This window comes from Fonsecaea pedrosoi, assembly GCF_000835455.1.
Source record: "Fonsecaea pedrosoi CBS 271.37 unplaced genomic scaffold supercont1.7, whole genome shotgun sequence".
In the NCBI taxonomy this organism is placed as follows: domain Eukaryota; kingdom Fungi; phylum Ascomycota; class Eurotiomycetes; order Chaetothyriales; family Herpotrichiellaceae; genus Fonsecaea; species Fonsecaea pedrosoi.
Window position 1 is genome coordinate 1,107,640 of NW_013550609.1, and position 19,692 is coordinate 1,127,331.

Consider the following 19,692-nt stretch of genomic DNA (forward strand, 5'->3'; position numbering starts at 1 on the left):
TACATGCACCTTCAGATGATCGGTCAAGGGGAAGGCAGAATATGGCAATTGCAAATGTGCTTTCTAAGATCTAGGCAAACGTGTGCCATGCACGGAGCATGTGCTTAATCAGGCTGGCACGGGTGAAAAAGACAATCAAAAGCATATCTTGGTAGAAGAGAAAATGTAACGGTGGACCCGAGCGCCGAGAGATCAAGATCCCTAGCGGCCATGCCAAGCCAAAGCGCCAAGAGCGGAATGGGATTCTTCCTCTGGTCTTGGCCAGGGATTCTTGGACTGCATCCAGTAGCCATTCAAGCCATCGCAAGAGGCTGGCGGCCAAGCGGTGCCCAAGAAATAGAATGGGAAAATCCTCCCGTCCGAACACGACATTCTAGAACTTCTGGATCTTAAGATGTTTTGCCTCGACACGGGGAGGTGGTCAGATATCGGTTTGGGATTCTCGCGTCTCCCTTTACGTGACGACACGAGTGCAACCACTCGGAGAGCGCGCTTCGTGGCCCTTTTCCCGGTCCGCCCTTTCAGGCATGGTGTCCCAGCGATATCAGCTTATCAATCCTGGAGATTCAAAGCCTTCGGTCCCTGGAAAACTGGTGTGAATCGTTCACATGTCACTTGGGCTTGGAGGCTTTCCTCAGATGAACCCGAGCGCTCGTATCCACAACACTCGCATCCTATCACAGGTGATGGAAAACTGTTGAGTCGGGTCTTTCCCCAGATGTCGCCCTTCAGAGACCTATCAGGGCTTAGAAGGACAGCAATCCGAGAATGCATTCACGAGCCACGAGGAGGATGAACCGCGGCTTCCATCGCATCGTCTGAAGGAATACTGCACATGTCTCCCTGCGTCCGGTCTTCTTCTCCCTTCCAGAACCCAACATGCATGATCCATGTCAAGGTCATGGCAAGACATGGTCTGTGACATACCAGTACCCTAGCTTAGACGACCCGGCATCGGCCTATAGATTCTGCGCCGAGCAGAAATGTCATGCCACCCTCAACGCAGCCACCACCCAGTGTCTATTGACTTTTTCGCCTCAGCTGAATGTCAGGTATGATTTGTTGATTCTCCTGCATCAAGTCCACGCGTTGATGGAGGAATTCTTTGCTGCCTTACACCGATGAAGTGCTGTCTTGCTTTGCTGTTGCTCTCGCGTATTGCGTTGACTGCAAACTTGGTTAAATCTACAACCACCGATCACTTTTACACAATCTTGCCAAGGTTGTACGTCTGCATGTCTCAACAGTTATCAGTCAACAAAAGCATGGACATCCCGAGATGAAGATCCACTTGATAGGAGCAGGGCGTCGTACCACACCATCGTCCGGAGCGAACATGTTGGATATTCCAGGACTTCCCTCGAATTCTGTCCCAGGAATTCGACGTTCTTCCATGACTACTTTTTCTGGTCCCTCCTTTGCTAACAGCACAAAGATACATCCCTACCTGTGAATGAAGACTGGTAGCCATGTTGACACGCCGACCATGACCCGTCTCCAAAAGTCCATCAAACATTCCACCTCATGCTGTACGCAGCGGTCCAAGCCTCCAAAGAAATGAACTGTCTGTTGAAAATATCGAATGCAATTACTGGAAATGAATGTGTCGCTCTCCCAGAGTTGGTGCCACTGCATCGCTGCTTCGATATGGTAGCCGCTTATTGTGAGCAAGGAAAGCCTGTGTGCTTCGTTGCCACTTTCGCCGGCATCTCAATGGAGACCCTGCATCCGCAGCGTGCGAGAACACCCCAAGAGGACTTCTAACACTTTTACAGATGTGAATGCAGATCTAGACAGCCTCGATCGATCTGCCTAGCGTGTCCAGGTCCTTCGTACCTGGAGTAAAAGAACTGCGCGCTAACCCCGGGCCCGGGTCGGCAGAGATACCGAGGACGACTTGTCTTTGTGAACGAACAACTCCAAATCGTCACCCCACGGTGTCTCTCCGAGCGGCTGAATTACTGGCTGCATTTAGCCGGATCGCGTACGGAATACAGAGCGTACATACACGACATCAGGCGATTATGGGCCGAGAAGAGTGAACGAGGGACTAAAACACCCAACTGCATCTTGAGTGCCCTGATAATATTGTCTTTGCCTCAAAACGAATACGATCAGACTGGACATATCTCAAGGTTTGTGTCTGACACGACAACTGTGACATCCGATCGATATACTGTAAGTATTCAGGCTTGACAACATCAATGGAGCCAATTCGTCTCGGCGTCATAGGCTATGGCTTCTCCGCCAAATGCTTCCATCTGCCGTTCATCAACGCGTGCCCGGACTTCAAGGTGGTCGCCTTCTTCCAACGAACTGAGGCGCCAAAGGATCCCAAGACCGCAGAACCCGGCTCGCATTGCACGGTCGACTACCCCAGCGTCAAGCACTATCGCAGCGCAGACAACTTCTTCGCCGACAAGGACATCGACGTGGTGATTGTGTGCAGCAAGCAGGATACGCATGCAGAGTATGCCGAGAAGGCCCTGAACGCTGGGAAGCACGGTATGCGTTTCTCTCCCACATTCTCCCCCGAGACTGTCCCTATGGGAGTTTTGATCCCACACACGACGAGAGGTTCTAAACATCTATTGGGGATATTGTGAAAACAGTTGTTGTAGAAAAGCCTTTCACCCGGACGACAGAAGAGGCCGATCACCTCATCTCCCTGGCAAAGAAGACTGGCAAGATCTTGACAGTTTTCCAAAATCGAAGATGGGTAAGTAAATCACTTGCAAGGATAGCCCCGTCGTCCTTGTATCACATTCAACGAGGTGGTATCTTCTCTCCATATCCCCCCCCCACCCCCTCTCTGGCCGGAGGCGCAAAGGATGGAATCTTTCCCCACCAGATACCAACGGGCTTTTTCGTTTCTCTAGGACAACGACTTCCTCACTCTCCGCCACCTGCTCGACAAGGACGCCTTTGGGACCATCAAAGAATGCGAGATCCACTACGACGTCGACTTTCCGTTTTGGATGCGAGGCATGAATAAGAAGGAGTATTCGCCGGGAGACGGCATGACTTTTGGTCTAGGTATATCTTTTTCCTTTTTTCTCCCTCTTCTCGTTTGCTCATTTCATCACACAACCACAACCTTTCCTTTGGGCGCATGTCCCGCCGTTCCCTTGTTCAGGGAAAAGGGTGGTTGTGTGCCACCCAAGAGCTGGATTCAAGATTGATCGTTGTTCGTGTAACCATTCTAACGACGCGGGGTTCCCCTCTGCCAGGAAGCCACACGCTCGACCAAGCCCTGCTGCTCTTCGGGCGGCCCAAGTCGGTGACGGGGTTCCTGCGCGTGCTCCGCGGCATCGACAGCGAGATCGAGGACAGCTTCACGGCGATCTTACAGTACGACGGACCGCAGCAGGAGCTGCTGGTGACGGTGAAGACGATGGTGGTGTCGACGATGAAGGACCAGCTGAAGTACTTTGTCCGGGGCACGAAAGGGTCGTTTGTCAAGGTAATTCTCTCTTTTCCTCTGCCCTCCCCATCTTTCTCCTTCTTCCATCTCTCCCTCTCCTGTTACATGTCATCTAACATCTCTCATCACGGGAAAGCACGGCACATGCATCCAAGAAGAACAGATCCTCTCGACGCCGTCCATGCCGGCGACGGACCCAAACTTCGGCCATGAACCACCGCACCTGTACGGCCTGCTGACGACCAAGGGCGAGCACGCCTTCGACCACGCGCACCAGATCTACGAGCCGGACTTCAAGCTGTTCGTGGGCCGCTACCCGACCGTCCCGGGCCACTGGCTGGGCTTCTACGAGAACCTGAGGGACGCCGTGCGCGGCCAGGCCGACATCGCCGTCAAGCCCGAGCAGTCGCGCGACGGTATCCGGCTAATCGAGCTGGTGCGCCTGAGTAGCCAGAAGGGTCAGGCGGTCGAGTGGCATTGAAAACCAGGCGTTGCGGACTGGGTTGCGACGGGTGAAGGCCACCAGGACAAGGAGATTGAGGCAGAGAGAATCTACGACGAGCTGAATGTGTCAAACCAATGATAGAACCATGACAGCACGAGGACCACGGAAGGACACAAGACATAAACCAGACAGAACAATTGATCGGAAAAAAAAAAGGATGACAAGGAGTCGACTGCCTCCAGACTCTCGGTAGCCATATTCATCCGCCAATATCACTCCTTATATGAATACCATCAACACTGGTTCTGCTGGGTTCGTTCCCTTTTCTCCTCAAGAGACTCCTTTGCAACTCGGTCCTCCTTTTCCAGGGTAGTAAATGCGCAGTTTTGACCTTTCCCAAATCCAAAGCCAGACCAAATATACCAGACCAAAAACAACAAATATCCAAGAGCAGCGACGATTACGCGATGGTGAAGAACAACCTCCATATGCAGATCCCTCCATAACCCGAGTCCAGATGTCAAAAGAAAAAAGGAAAAACACCCCCCTCGATTCTTGCTCTTGGAAAAGAGGATCACCGTCTCACCAACCAGCCCCCTTTCCTCAACGCCATGCTTTCAAGAGGGGAACGTCGACACCAACCATGTTCCTCTGAAGAGCACATCGAACAACTGCCCCGTTGAAAGTGCTGCAAACCCCTCCCACGGCCGCGAACCAAAGAAACCCATTTCTTTGTCTCCATTGCCACCCATCATGCTTCGATGCCATTGTCAATGACTCCGAAGACCAGCCCAATACCCGTAAGATTCCCTCCTTGATTTTTGGATAATCGACATGTTGCCCAGATCTCCATTCCTCCCCGTCACCTCACAATCATAGCTGAGGCACCATGACCACACGCTAAACGACTGAAAGACCGCTGCAAAAGGATCCCCTTCCCCTGAGCACGCTATGTGGAAGCATCATGAAGACCCCGACGTACATAACGAACCACAAGCACTCCCACCTATGCAATGCCCTGTACACCGAAGATATGCTTCAAAGAGCAACACAACTCCGCGCATACAAAACATGTCATGTCCAGGTCGTAGTCTTCATAAGTCATTTAACCCCAAACTGAGGTTGTACCGATCTTGTTGGACCCCCAAACTCCGCTGCCTGTCCCCCAAGCACCTATTCCGGAATTCGATGACTCTTTCTGCGCATTCGAGTTCGAGTTGGCCGATCCTGCGCGATCAGCATTTTGTTCATTAGAGCCGAACCCGTATCCCAAAGAAGAAGGCAGAGGGGACGTCGTGCGCTTGTTGATCGATTGGTTAGGTGCCTGTTGCACATTGGGACGGCTGCCAATTGGCCCCATGCCGCCACTGACGGGGGCCGTGGTGGATTTGGAAATCTGCCGTGAGTGCGATGGCTCTTCACCAGTCGGTGGCGTGGGCACCTTGCCAGAAGCTTGAATGGAACCATCAAACGTACCGAAACCCGAAGATTGCGCGGATGGAGATGTTGCCTTTTCAGCACGAGAAGCTTCCGCACCTGCGGACGGGCCCTGAGAACCGGAGTCACCTTGCGAGGCCTGACCTGGCCCGCCAAAAGGATCAGAGGTGCGAGGAGAAGGGCCACGAGGAGCCCCGGGTGCATTGCCCGAGACCGGCCCCCCTTGATCTCGGTTGGTGTCCTCGGTGGAAAACGGCACTTGTCCCACAAAAGCCGCGGGATCACCGCCGTACAACGCGCGATGCTGACGAGCAATCAGCTCCCGGCGACCTTCCTCACTCAATGTGCTAGGGCTCATTGAACGATCGGATTTGTTGGACGACATTTCTGCCAGTAGACCTGTTCCAGTCTCAGTGTGGTGCCCTGTTGCACGGCCGGGAAGGCGATGCTCACTCCGATTGTATTGCTGTTCTTGGTGATAGTTGCGAAGCTCACGCTCGCGCTGAGCTGCCATCCTCCTTTTAGCTTGCATCATTTGATCGGCATCGCTGTGACGGCCTTGATGCCTTTGCGCGGCATAAAAGTTCTGGAGATTCGAGCCCGGGTGTGGACGCGAGGGGTCAAAGTCGCCAACAGGATGGCGGCCTCCGTGCATTCGGGGACCTGCATAGGATGAGTTCCTCATCTACTGTGCGCAGAATACTGAGAGCACATACCATAGTCCACCCCTGGGCGCATCGGGCCGCCTGGCATTGGGCGTTGTCCACCACCACCACCACCACCACCGCCGCCGCCGTAAAATTTGCCACTTTTGAGAAGATTGTCCATTGCCCTATCAACCTCTGGTTTCTCACGTCAGTCCCTTGAAGTGACAGCTCCTAGTGGCAATCATCGCACCTTCGAATTGAATGGCAAAAGCGTTGCCATCTTCGCGTTGAGAGGTGGAGCTGGCGCCTGTGATGGAATTGTCAGGTTCAAGCAATGTCTTTTGTGAGATGCGGAAATCACGCACCTGATCTTGATGGTGGAGGCGGTTGTTCCCACGAAGGCTGCCGAACCGGCGCCTGCCATCCTTGAGGCTCGTATGAGAACGACATGTCTCTCAATTTTCTATCCGATCCCTCTTTGCAGCAGAGACTCGAGCGATCCTCCAACCGAGATTATAGAGTCGACCGTGACGGGAGGGTATTTATTCTTATAAGGCGACGACGAGCTATAGAATAGATGAGTCGATTAGAAGTTGCAGACAAATGGACAATGATTAGGCTGGATGCGACTGGCTAGAGATCGAAAGAGAGAAAACCTGCGGGTTTGGAGGGAAGAGGGGTTGGACATGTGGTGTATGTGTGTGGTCCGTCCGGTTCTTTGGTTTTGGGGGAAATTCTGGTACGCTGGGTTTGGTGCGAGGATGTGGGTGGGGAGAGAGTTCATTTTTCTCGAGGGATCGGTTCGCCCAACTCGAGCCAATGGTGGCTTCTGTAGGATCGGTCGAATTGCCCCCCGGGGGTGGCCACGGGAATGGAAGGCGACTGGAGAGAATGTGAGGCGACTTACAGATCAACCAGGAGCCGAGCTCGGATTCTCGCAGATCGCAGGTGGCAGTTTGACAGAAACGAGTACCGCGCGAGAGGAAGACTGATCGTGAACGGAAAGCCCGCACTGCAGCGGGAGGCGGCAGGCGACACAAAAAGAGATATAAGGAACGGGGGAGGATAGGGGGGACAAAAGGAAAAGGAAGCGCAGGCGGAGAAAGATGGAGATGAGGGTTAAAAAAATGTTTCTGCGAGTTCAGGATCAGGACGACTTTTTCCGACAGGGAAATTCGCAGGGCCTGTCGAAGGCAAAAAAGGGCCCCCTCATGACCACGGGCTACTACTACCTGTAGGCTTCAAGACCACCTAAAACTACTTGCCTAGGTACAATCAAAAAATGTGGGGGGAGAACTGGGGAGTACTGAGAGCACCGCGCACTCAGTGCATAGATACCCAAGTACCGAGTACCTACTGGGAGGGAGACATCCGTGGCATCCCAATCCCAAGACTTTGTACCTCCCAGCTAGCTCAGAGTCCTTCTCCTGAACTGCAATCACGAGCATCTTCCTACTCGCTCTTTTATCTCTCGTCATCTCCCTCGCTCTTCTCCTTCTCCTACCGGGAGTCGCCCTTCCTCCTCATCCTTCCTCATCTTCTGTGCTAGAGAATAGCTCAGCGAACACCGAGCGCAGGCGGGTCATCACCGACCATCACTACCCACGAGCTAACGATGACCGGCTAAATCTGTGTCGCCGGGTCATCGGCAATGCCAGACCCAGAAAACCTCTCCACACGTCGAACACCTACAAGTTCCAGGAGTACTGAGAAGCAAAATGAATAATGATAATTGGCGAGCTCTACCAGCCTCAGGACCCCCCTCGAGATCGGCCCTCCCACGAGCATTCCAGGCGGATCTAGATGAGGAAAAGAAGTCGAAGCCGAGCCAGGGTCGTTTTCATGAGTATTCCATCGTCGAACGCTTGTCGAAGCAAATTGTCTCTCCGTGGTGGAGACCTCTGGAATGGCCAGTAAATTGTTGTTCTTGTGTAGGTGGGGGACATTTTGAAGCAATATTTGCTTTGGTCAATTTCCCTGCCGGCCACCGACTACTGCGATGAGTCCGACGTTCACTATGGGTACAGGTTCAGTGCAAAGAGGGTGTTGCCAAACTACTACACATCTTGCAAAGAATCAGGACGAAGATCCTATGACGCAAAGGCTGCAACCACAATCTCAACCCATTGGTGCCAATGGAGACCAATGCAAGTGACAGTTGTCGTTCCCGTCCCAGGCCGGGCGCATCTTTCATTGTCAATGGCCTTAACGGTTCCAAGGGCTCTGCATGTTCTGCATCTACCAATCCGAGTCTTCCGGTCCACTGGTAACTTGTCCCACTGGTGCTTTCGAGAACCCTAACAACAGGCTATTGCCATGCCACTCCTTTGTTCGTCACATGGTCCACGAGGTCGTGGAGGGCGCTCATTCTCCAGAAATGGCATAGACAAACGCTGAAGATTACCATCAAACGCATGTTCGTCACGCATCGGCTGCAGCAAACCACCAGAGAACCAACAGCCACCTCATGCAGCCGTCCTTTTTAGTTCGTTGTACAGAGGAGAGCGCACAGGCATCTCCCCAGACACCTGATCGGTCCAGTGCAAGAGCTCCTCGAATCTGAGAAACCCTGGCTCCTGCGCGTGATTCGGTCAGATTGGTAACTTGGACCTAGTCCTCAAATTTCGGATGGTTCCACAAATCATTGAGGTTTCGCGACTGCAAAAGCGACTCTTAAGCTCTAGTACGGGGTACATACACGGTTCTTGTATGAGTACGAGCACTGAGTACCTCGTAGATGTACTGAGCAGTTGACCAAAAGCCGTAATCGGTGCCCACAATTGGTCAACTGGCCCTCCTACATACTCGCAGGTAGTAAAGATACTTACACGTGCAGCCAGACATCAAGAACCTATACCTTGTACTGGTATGTGTACGGGATAGCTGGTCGGTGTGGGCGTGATGTGCAATTCTGCGCCCGTGATTAGAGCCAATACCAATTTGGTGCAAAGGTCAGATATGGTTGTCCCGTCGTATACAGAACAACCTCTTGAAGCTATTATTTTGATACGTTCCCATCATGCGGTTCCCACCAACGACTCATGGCTCGCGAGGACCACAACAGCCGAAAATCCGAGGCTGCAGAGTATTAATATTAAAGGACGTGGGTCGAGCTAGGTAAACATGGACATGCGCCGTGAACAAAATAGAAGAGTTCAAGAATAGGGGCGACAAGAAAGTGGCCTTGCTCGCCAAAAAAGATGAAGCACTCTTCCTGCACGGAGCGAGGACTGCCCCGTGCTCTAGGTGTCTCGTAGAATTGGGCCTCACGCACCACTTCTTTTCTCTAATGGTCTCAGGGGTTCTTCCGCTAGACCAAAACACCAACACCATTACAGTGTGCCCGTTAAGTCAGCCTAGCCTCTTAGTGGCAACGGTGCCCAAAATTGCGGAGGAGGGCGCTAGGTCTATAATTGGCACGAGCAGGCAGCGTGTTGGGCGGTCAGAATCTTAAGACAGCTTTTCAGATCACCGGTCTGCATCCAGCCGGCAGCAGGCAGGGCGGCAGGGACATTCAAGGCTGAGCACCGCTGACACCCCTCGTCCCTCGAAAAGGGTTGTGTACGAGTATGGTAAAAAGGAGGAAGGATCGCGGGCGTCTTACTCATCGGGTTTTTGAGGCGCAGATCCGACATTGGCCTACCGTGTCTACCAAGCCTTTGGACAATCTCATCCGAAAACGTGGACTCGTGGTTTGGACCAAGCATGATTGGGAAGGTTTGGAATTTGCTTTCTGGCCGTGACCCTGGCGACGCCATGTTGGCCATTCAGACGGATGATCAACCTCTTCAAAAAGCAATCAACGCGGTATCCTATCGAACGCGACGCGCTAGTGGAATCTGACAGGGCACATATACTGTTACTGAGCATACCGTATATAACCCACCTTGTTATGTATAGATTGTGGTGGTATACCGCACAATTCTCATCTCCAAAGACCGGTCAGGATGAGCGAAGCAGGGCCAGGGAGATTAGGGGTCTGGGTGAGCAGGCAACGGGGATTCTAAGACCTCAGGCATTAGGCATCGTGGAAAATGAACTTGGCTGGCTTTCTCACCCTGTTTTCCGGGCCATAGGCCTGCTTTGCTTTGTCTTGCCTTGCAATGCTGTGTAGCGTAGCTAACTTCCGCAGCTGCGCATCTTGGTCCCTGGTCAACTGCAGATGGAACCCCGTCACCACCGGTGTGTATTTGGTGAAGCTGAAAACGAGACACTAGGATCTGAAAACGTGACGGTCATATGTAGGTACAAAGATAGACGGCTGAAGACGACGGACACCGCCATGCTGGCCTGCTAGTTGATGACTGTTGGTTGTTGGCCGTGGGCTGTTTGTTCAATTTGCGCGGTTCTGCGCGGTGTCGCCATCAATCGTACCACAGCTGCTCGAGACAGATCCAACGCCTGAATAAAAGAGTCCATTCTAGCCGTGAAGAAAAGGCCCTGTTTGTAAACTGGTTGCTGGCGCACTAATGACCGTATTGAGGGGGGAACTTTTTCTCTGGTTGATCCACCCGCAAGCCACGGGCGTTGAGACTTGTTCGGAGACCCTCGCCGCCGCCGCGGGCTCGCTCTGCTCCGTACAACTGCTACCCAGTCTGCCAGTTCCCACAGGCCAGCACCCGTAGCCCTAAGCTCCCCATAGCACCCATAGCGCGGCCGGACGGCCACAAGTCTCCTCTCCCAGTTACGGTCCTCCATTGTAGTCAGTGCACTGCACCGCAGCCAGGAACAAGCGAGGATCATCTCTCTGCAACCTCGCACCTCGACCACTTCCACCCATCACCTACCTGCTCGAACCACTTTCTTGTCGACTCTATCCTCGTCCCATCCTCGACATATCTTCCCTCTTGACACGCGCCTAGAGGCCCTATCCTACTTCTGCTCGCATTCTCAATTCTGTATATCACCAAATTTCTACGCCACCGCCCCCCGTATTCTCCTCTCCCACCTCGAGCAGAAATCCCAGCAACCTCCTGCCCAGTTCCAAAGTCCTCCGTCTCTCGAAGTCTTCCTCATTGTAACTTGCACTGCGGCTCTACGCCTTTCTAAACATCGGTCTGGTCTCGACTCACTTACAGATCCGCCGACCAATCCCTCTTTCACCTCGCCGCCCTCGACGGGCTTACTCAGACAATCCTCGACACAGACGAGGTCTCCTTGCCCTGGCTGGCTAGTGTTGTTCACAGGAAAGAAAAAGCAAGTCGGTTGTGTGTCGCGCCACACCATTTGTAAAACCCGGTACTCCTTGTTACTCTGGAACGCTTGTATGCAGCACTTGGCCAGTCCATCCCGAAGCCGTCATCAGAACTCGCTCAAAATCGCGATTGGACGGTGGTGATCTCGAAAATCTATACTGCTTTAAACAAAAGAGAACAGACGATATACATTCTCGGAACTAGCGCGACCGGTCTCGTGGCGATTGTTTCAATCAAGGCACTTCGAGCCCAGTTTTGCTCTGGCCCGTCATATGACTTACAGAGTGCCGAAAGATGAGGGAAACAGTATATCTGCACCGATGACCGCTCCGTCTGCTCAGGCTCTCAAGCCAAACATGGAAATGGAGTCGAGTACAAGTCCCTCACAGCCTGTACGACGCTCACATCACCTCTCTTCAAATTCCAAATCGATGCCCTCCACCCCCTTTCAGCGAAGCGAGTCCCGTTCTCATACAAGGACCTCTCTGTCCCCGGAACCTCCAGCAAAACCCAGTTCTCCTCGATCGCTGCCATCTGACAAGAGCCATACGCCCCCGGCCAGCCGGAAACAGTACGGAGGTTGTAAATATGAGACTGGTATGCAGAGAGCTCGGCGGCGTGTTCCCTATTCACTGGGACCAGATCCATTGGAAAAGGATAAGTCCGAATTGAAAACAAGGTTGACCCACGAGGAGAATGAAACACTAACACAGGACATGCAAAAGCTCTATGAAGAACTACAACCCACTGCCGAGAGTGAAGGGCGTCGGTCAAGGTTCATTGAGAAACTCGACGAGATACTTCGTGGAAGGTGGCCGACATCATCAATCAAAGTCAATGTCTTTGGCTCAACAGGGAACAACCTAGGCACGTCGGATTCCGATGTTGATATCTGCATCACCACTGATTGCAAGGAGATGGAGCGAGTTTGCAACATCGCAGACCTCCTGGCAAAACATGGGATGGAAAGAGTCGTGTGTGTCTCTTCCGCCAAGGTGCCAATCGTCAAGATCTGGGATCCTGAGTTACACGTCGCTTGCGACATCAATGTCAACAACCCCCTGGCTTTGGAGAATACGCAATTAGTCCGGACCTATGTCAGCATTGACAGCCGAGTGAGGCCATTGGCCATGATCATCAAATACTGGGCGAAACGAAGGATGTTGAATGACGCTGGTATGTTGTCTTGTCTCGGATTTCTTGACTTTGCGACTGTGGTGCTGATGGTCCCCAAGCCCTTGGAGGCACACTTAGCTCGTATACGTGGATATGTCTGGCCTTGAATTTTCTGCAAACAAGAGACCCCCCAATCTTGCCTACTTTGCAACAGCAGCCTAATTTGCAACCGAAAGAGGTGGCTGGAGTGAACGTTTCGTTCGATCGCAATGTGGACGCTCATAAAGATTTTGGCAGTCGCAATCAGTCCTCCTTGGGAGAACTGTTGTTCCACTTCTTCCGTTATTACGGGCACGAGCTCGACTTTGAGCAAAGCGTGGTATCGGTGCGGCTGGGTCGGGTACTGTCCAAGGTTGAGAAGTCGTGGCACCTTCTCCAGGACAATCGTCTTTGTGTCGAGGAACCTTTCAACGTATCAAGAAACCTGGCCAACACCGCAGACGATACCTCGATGCGAGGGATCCACCTGGAATTACGGCGGGCGTTTGAGCTGTTGGGAGAAGGGAAACTGACAGAATGCTGCGAACAGTTTGTGCATCCTCCCGATGAGATCAAGCCCTCTGAACACTTTGTGCCACCTTCAGCGCGGCCCGTGATCCCGCAGCCTCCGAACCCACCGTCACGAGGAGCTCGTAATGCGTCTCGAGGTGGCGGCAGGAATCTGGGTCAAATGAGTCGCAATCCCCGGCGGTCGTCAAATCCCACTGCACGAAATCCCAACTACTTGCGCAATCCCCCGTTTCAGATGAACACCCATGAGTTGCAGCTTCAACAACAGCACCAGCAACATCTCCTGCACGACCAGCTCTTCCAACAATACCAATACCTTCAGCTTCAGGAGCAGGAGCTTAGGATGCAGCTCTATCAACAGAATCTTCGGCAAAGAGGTCTAATGGCGGCTTATAGTCAATCTGCGGGATATGGTCAATTTGTCCCGGATGATGGTCTTGATCTTGGATCCAACCCACAGGTCAACGGCATTGGCCGAGCTCCCATGTCAGCACCCCTGTATCAGCACGGCTTTCCTCGATCGCCGTATCTCTCTGCAAGCCAACCAAGCCAGGGTGTGGCAACAAACCCTCCGTCACCGAGACTAAATTCGGGGATCCCAGACACTCGAAGGTATTCACGGCGAACATCAGTAACGCAATCATCTACAGGAGGTTCCCTGCGAGCGCAGTCACAGCCTGCACGCGCGGTGCCACTCACTTCTCTAGGACATTTGCAACGACCGGATATTGCAAGCCTTCAGGATCCTTCGATCGGACGGAGGTCGTCCTCATCGTCGACGTCTCAAGAACCGTACATGGGTTACATGGAGAATGGCTATGGCATGACTGGATCAATTTATGATGCAGTACGGAGGCCAGCTGAGTATCTCGGATATTATGTCGGTCAATCGCCGTCATTATCTGCTTATACTCAGAGCACCGCAATCTCTCCCATCCCTTCACACGTTGGCCTTGCTATTCAGAACGGGGGTCTATCTCCCCGACTTGCTCCAGCATCGACCCGACCGTCTGGGACGATGCACACCCCGCCACTTCAAACGATCTCTACTGCCTCGGTGGAAGTGCAAGCCGAAGCAGAGCAGGAGCCGAGGAATGGTGAAGCCAGCAATATTGAACCCACCCCACCGAAACCTAGGGCCGGGCCCCTGATAGTGGATGGCTCCATCAATTCACCGCTCCGAAGGCGTACCACCCACTCATTCAATGACCCTGAAGATCATATCAATTTCAGCGCATCCACGTCCGAGGACCTGGCATTTGACACGCCATCAAGCTCAGACGAACAATCTCAAGACGCTTTCGACTGCAATGCACACGGGAAGACTTCTCCCATCAGCCCCAGTGGGCCTCGAAATCACGTCCAGCATTCAACCAACGCTGCTCCAGATTTTGTGAATGGCTATTTACCCTTGAGAGCCATGGCAAAGAGTCCAAAGGAGGGATTGCAGGACCAAGTGGCCGGTGTAGGGGAATCGGTGGGGATGAGTGTCCTCACTACGATGAAAGCGGTCGGCCCAGCCTGGTCTCTTGATCGGCAACTCTCCTCTGTGGAGGAAGTCCGCACGCCGTCCCCAAGAGTTGAGAAATTTGACGGGGAGAGCTTTTTACCAAAGGATATCAAGGGTCATCCCAGCCAGAATGGGCCCTCATCCGATGGGCAAACACTTTTGGTGAATGGTGAGCATCGTGATGCGACCAGACCCCTAGCATCCAGAACCAACGGGACTTCAGGATCTTCAAATCACGGATCCAGTCATGTCAATTCTGTTCCGAATGCCGGTGGACCAAGCGGCTGGCAAACCCAGAAGAAGAAAAAGAATAAAAGAAAGACGGTCAAATCGGAGAATGATGCTCAGACGCCGAATCCTTCTGTAGGAGAAACCCTCCCTGCCGACGAGTCCTTACGGAAAGGCGGCTAGGCGCTCCTTTGCAGAATTTTGCCATGATCTGCAGCTTATTTGGCTTGTCCACCTCATTGAGACGCCGTCCTGTCAGGCTCGAATATTGGGCTCTGACACCATGTCGCGAACCAGATCGACAAGGGACAGCATTTATGATATCAACAGCACACATCTAGTCGTTCTATGGATTTTGGGTTATGCATGGACAAAATTTGTTGGCGTTTGTCAATCTAGCAGGAAGCAGCATCCCTGACCGGGGCTCAGCGCATGAGGATGGCAGCGGCGTTTTTTCAGTACCCAAGGGACGTTACCACATACCCCCGAAAGCTGCGGGATGCATTCACATATACGGCTGGACTGAAGGGCTGGATCTTTCGAAGAATGGCCCGAGGAATCCAGGGAAAGCGGCGCCGTTTTGACAGGTAGGCGCAGCTCACGGCCTCGCTCCAAAGCTTTATTGATGTTTTGCAAAAGGCGGAAGCCGGACGATCATGAGATTGGGCAATAGAAATGGATCCATTGCGACCCCAGCCAGTCGTGGGGACATTGTTTCCCCTTTCCTTTTTCTTTCCTCTTTTGATTGTTGAAAGTTGTGGGAGAATAGAGCAAGGGCGGTACCAAAAACGTCAGATTTCGCAGGCCTTCAGCACACTGCTGAGGCGATACAAAGCGAGTGGAAGGGGGGCAAGGCCGAGGTTGGGCTCAAATGGGAAATTGTCAGATGATGCCCGGGGGGCTATTGGAGACAGCGGGACAGTAGATGAGCAGATTAGAGAGAATGAACGAGGAGGACGTGAACATTCTTAAACCCCAAGAGGCCGCCGATGCAATGTACTTGTAACTCGGTACTTCTCCTTTACGAGGGATGAGGTGCTCGATGCTGTGAGACTGCCAATATAGTCCTTGGGTGCGGACGAGGCTGATATGCCAAGGCGCTTGTAGCAGGACGAGGCTGACCAATGATCATGGACTGGCTCGTACGATCCGGAACCCAGACAAAACCAACTGTCGTGCCTTGCATGATTCACTCGATTTATTCCTCGCTTGATACGTGCGGGCCAATGACCGATTGTCCAGCAATTTTACTGTGGTCCCGTCGACTCTCTCATTTCAATCAACGCATGTGGAGGTCGTCACCACTCAGCAGAACGCGGCATGCAGTCAGTGCCACTGCCACTTCTTGAGACTCTGCTGAACTCGTCTGTTGTCTATCACACCACGCCTCACGCCACAGAAGCCATCGTCCTCCACCACAGGGGGTCGCATCTTAAAAGACCATTTCTTCGACGATCTCAACACCGCTGGTTCATGTCTAGATAACGCCCCCTTGCGACCACTTGTTTCCACCCTCTCCGTTTCCTACCATGCCTCTTATACTCGACACCCCTTCGGAGTCCTCGGTGGAGTCGGGGTCAGACTTCCAGGAAGAGAGACGAAAGGTACATCACGATGCCGACGTGGTTATCGTGGGCGCGGGCATCGTGGGGTGCTCATTGGCAGTGGCGCTGGCCAACCAAGGACGCAGTGTCATCCTACTCGAGAAATCGTTGAAAGAGCCGGATCGCATCGTCGGAGAACTTCTACAACCAGGCGGTCTCGAGGCATTGACGAAACTGGGCTTGCGACACACGCTCGACGATATCGATGCGATTCCGGTGAAGGGGTATACCGTGGTTTACTATGATGAGCAGGTGCCCATTCCATATCCTACCTCGAGGCGGCACACACGGGATCGAAGTTCCGAAGTGGCAGGCAACGGCAAGAGGGCAGAGGGACGGTCATTCCACCATGGTCGATTCGTGTCTCGGTTGCGCGCAGCAGCCATGTCACATCCCAACATTACCGTCTTCGAAACCGAGGCCACTTCACTCATTGTGTCCTCTCACAACGGCGAAGTTCTTGGGGCCGAATCCATCACACAAAAAACACAAAAGGATTATTTCTTTGCGTCACTGACCGTTGTCTGCGACGGATATGCCTCCAAATTTCGAAAATCATACATTTCGCACACGCCTCAGATCAAGTCAAAATTTTGGGGGCTGGAACTGATCGACTGTCCTCTCCCGATCCCACAGCATGGCACAGTGGTCTTGGGAGACAATGCCCCTGTTCTGCTGTATCAGATCGGCACTCACGAGACGCGAGCACTGGTGGATATTCCAGACGGTTTAGCATCTATGTCGACGACGAATGGTGGCGTCAAAGGTCATCTACAGAAGGTGGTGCTCCCATCGCTACCCGCTATGGTGCAACCGTCGTTTGAGGCCGCTCTGCAGAAAGGCAGCCTTCGAAGCATGCCCAATTCCTTTCTCCCTCCGACGACCAATACAACCCCAGGTCTAGCCATCCTCGGTGATGCTCTGAACATGCGCCATCCCTTGACTGGCGGCGGCATGACGGTCGCTTTGACTGATGTCGTCTTACTCTCCGACTTACTCTCTCCCGCAAATGTCCCTGATCTCGCAGACACTCGGCTCGTCCTCCGGCAATTCCGCACATTTCACTGGCAACGCAAGAATCTGAGCTCGGTCATCAACATCCTGGCTCAAGCGCTGTACTCGCTTTTTGCCGCCAGTGACTGGCAACTCAAGTACCTCCAAAAGGGGTGTTTCCGGTATTTCCAACTGGGCGGCAAATGCGTCGACGAACCCGTGGGGTTACTGGCAGGCATCATCCCGCAACCTTTTGTACTGTTTTATCACTTCTTTAGCGTGGCGTTGTTGAGTATCTGGGTACTTGTTCGGGAGAACGGATGGCTTTTGTTGCCTCTCAGCATGTTTCAGGGGTTATTGTTGTTCTTGAAGGCTTGCGAGGTTATTTTCCCGTACATATTCGCGGAACTGAGGCGTTGAATGGGAGGAACGACATTCTCAACAGTGCCTGGAGGCGGTCCTCTGAGACAGACACCTAAAAGGAGTAATGTACAGGAACATTAATAGACCCTGGCCAGCGCAATCACTCGTTGGGGAGGAAAATGACGATTCTATTGATACTTGAGGCGTATTCTTCAGGATACGGGAATACGATACATATCATTAGAGATATTCAACATATTTCCGACCCGTAGAAACAATAAACAGCTTGGACAACCTTTTGAGTCTTTGCTTTGCTGAGTTTGATTCTGTTGTTAACTCTTCAAGCTCCTGGATTCAATCGTCACACATCACCGTCAGCTGGGTGGGATGCCCTTTGTAGAACAGATAACCGTCCAGACAGGAGAGATACTTGATTACCAGTGGAGGAGGGAGGGTAGAATTGCCTTGACAATAGGTCAAAGGGGGGAATCAATTGAGAATGCCTCGTCAACTCGTACATGTAGGTAGGTAAGTAGATAGCGCATTGTCTCGTACTGTTCGACCTCGTCTCGCGCGTAGCCTCGATTGACTAGAACCAGAACCAGCAAACTCCCCCTTTTCATTTTCCTTTCCTTCCCTTCCCTCGTCTCCCTCCGTCCTGTCTACGCAGTAGTCGCCCGCAACCTCTCGAGGATGTACTCCCCCGCCTTGACGGGGCGCCACTTGCTCGTCCCAACCACACTCTCCGGCAGGGGCACGACCTCTGCGTCGTAGTTGATGCTGAAGAAGAACGGCACCGAGTACCTCTCGCCGGTGCCGGGTTTACTCACGACGCGGTGCACGGTCGACTTGTACAGGCCGTTTGTCCAGCGCATGAGGAAGTCGGCCACGTTGACGGTCAGGGTGCCCGGGCGGACGGGGCAGGGGAGCCAGACGGGGCGGTTTTCCGTCAGTGGCGAAGGCGGGAAGAGGATCTCCAGGCCTGGATTCGTCGAGGAGAGGAGCAGCGTGAAGCACTCGTAGTCGGTGTGGGCGCCGAGGCCGAGCTTGCTTCCTTCGTCGCTGCGCGCGACAGCAGGCTGCCCGGCGTAGTACAGCAGCCTGGCAATCCCGCCCGGGTGCGTCATGACGGCGTCAAAGTACTCCTCCTCGAGGCCGAGCGACAGGGCGAAGAGCCGGAACAGGTGTCGCGCCAGCTGGAGCACCTGGCCGTAGTAGAGGCGGATGGCGTCGTAGAACCCCGGCAGGTCCTCCTCGTCGGGCCAGATATTGCCCTGGCCCGTCGACGCCGGCGACTGTCCGTCCAGCTCGACGTATTTCCCGTCGCCGCCCGTCGGGTCCAGCCGCTCTTCGTACCCCCAGTTGAAGCCTTCCTTGGTCTCCGGCTCGGACTGTTCCTGCATTGGAGTCGTCGTCGTCGTCGTCGAGTCGTCGCCGCCACTACTCCCGGCCGCCATGTCGTCCGGGTTCACGTACGTGTAGTCGTGGGGCTCATACCCGCGGAACAGCGGCGAGTGCCTCATGTGCAACTTATCCTTTTTCTCCGGGGTAAGCTGGTGGAAGAACCGCTCTGCCTGGCTCAGCACGCCGGTCATCGCCTCGGCCGACACGCCGTGGTTGCTGATCTGGAAGAAGCCCGTCGTCACGCACGCCTCGCGGATCTGCTTCGCCACGGCCCTGCGCAGGGACTTGTCGTCGGCGAACGACGGCCCGATGTCGATCAGAGGCACCGTCGGCAGGGACTCGAGCGCCGTAGCCAAAGGTGGAGGACCAGCGAGAGCCCCCGCGAGGCGACTGCGGAGATGTTCTTGCGCGGCCTCGACTTCTTCGAGGATGCTCAGGCCCGAGGGGTTCTGGGGCAGAGCCTCCGGAACGGGCTGGGGTGACATGATGGAGGTGGCCATTGTGGCAGCGGTTTTGATTGTGACGTGGCGCTGTGTTCTTTCAGGTGTAGAGCATGAATAAATAGAAAGGGAAGAGGAGTGAGTGAGTGAGTGATGTGAGGATAGAAAAATGGCGCAGAGAAACAAGAGGCAAATGGTTCCGCTCAGACGCTGACAATACGACTTGATGATTCGTCCCAGTCAAACTACTTGTGTATCTACCGCGCTGTTCGAGTCCTGGGAGATAGATCCGTGCCTTACGAGATGTCATTGAAGC

At 53.5% G+C, this 19,692-nt stretch overlaps 5 protein-coding genes across 5 annotated transcripts; 3 read left to right on the forward strand and 2 right to left on the reverse strand.

Moving 5' to 3' along the window:
* Positions 1-2,204: 2,204 nt before the first annotated feature.
* Positions 2,205-3,905, forward strand: Z517_10463 (uncharacterized protein; the record flags this gene model as incomplete). Its single annotated transcript, XM_013424074.1, has 5 exons — positions 2,205-2,505; positions 2,613-2,719; positions 2,880-3,036; positions 3,231-3,463; positions 3,561-3,905. The coding sequence occupies 5 exons, from the start codon at positions 2,205-2,207 to the stop codon at positions 3,903-3,905; spliced, it is 1,143 nt and encodes a 380-aa protein (XP_013279528.1).
* Positions 3,906-4,974: 1,069 nt separating this feature from the next.
* On the reverse strand, positions 4,975-6,403 carry Z517_10464 (uncharacterized protein; the record flags this gene model as incomplete). Its single annotated transcript, XM_013424075.1, has 5 exons — positions 4,975-5,705; positions 5,760-5,969; positions 6,023-6,148; positions 6,204-6,260; positions 6,319-6,403. 5 exons carry the CDS (start codon positions 6,401-6,403, stop codon positions 4,975-4,977), a joined length of 1,209 nt encoding a protein of 402 aa, XP_013279529.1.
* Positions 6,404-11,468: 5,065 nt separating this feature from the next.
* Z517_10465 (uncharacterized protein) lies at positions 11,469-14,755 on the forward strand (the record flags this gene model as incomplete). The annotated part of the gene is made up of 2 exons (XM_013424076.1): positions 11,469-12,324; positions 12,384-14,755. 2 exons carry the CDS (start codon positions 11,469-11,471, stop codon positions 14,753-14,755), a joined length of 3,228 nt encoding a protein of 1,075 aa, XP_013279530.1.
* Positions 14,756-16,101: 1,346 nt separating this feature from the next.
* Positions 16,102-17,589, forward strand: Z517_10466 (uncharacterized protein; the record flags this gene model as incomplete). Its single annotated transcript, XM_013424077.1, has 1 exon — positions 16,102-17,589. The coding sequence occupies one exon, from the start codon at positions 16,102-16,104 to the stop codon at positions 17,587-17,589; it is 1,488 nt and encodes a 495-aa protein (XP_013279531.1).
* A 605-nt stretch (positions 17,590-18,194) lies between these two features.
* On the reverse strand, positions 18,195-19,436 carry Z517_10467 (uncharacterized protein; the record flags this gene model as incomplete). Its single annotated transcript, XM_013424078.1, has 1 exon — positions 18,195-19,436. The coding sequence occupies one exon, from the start codon at positions 19,434-19,436 to the stop codon at positions 18,195-18,197; it is 1,242 nt and encodes a 413-aa protein (XP_013279532.1).
* Positions 19,437-19,692: the final 256 nt, after the last annotated feature.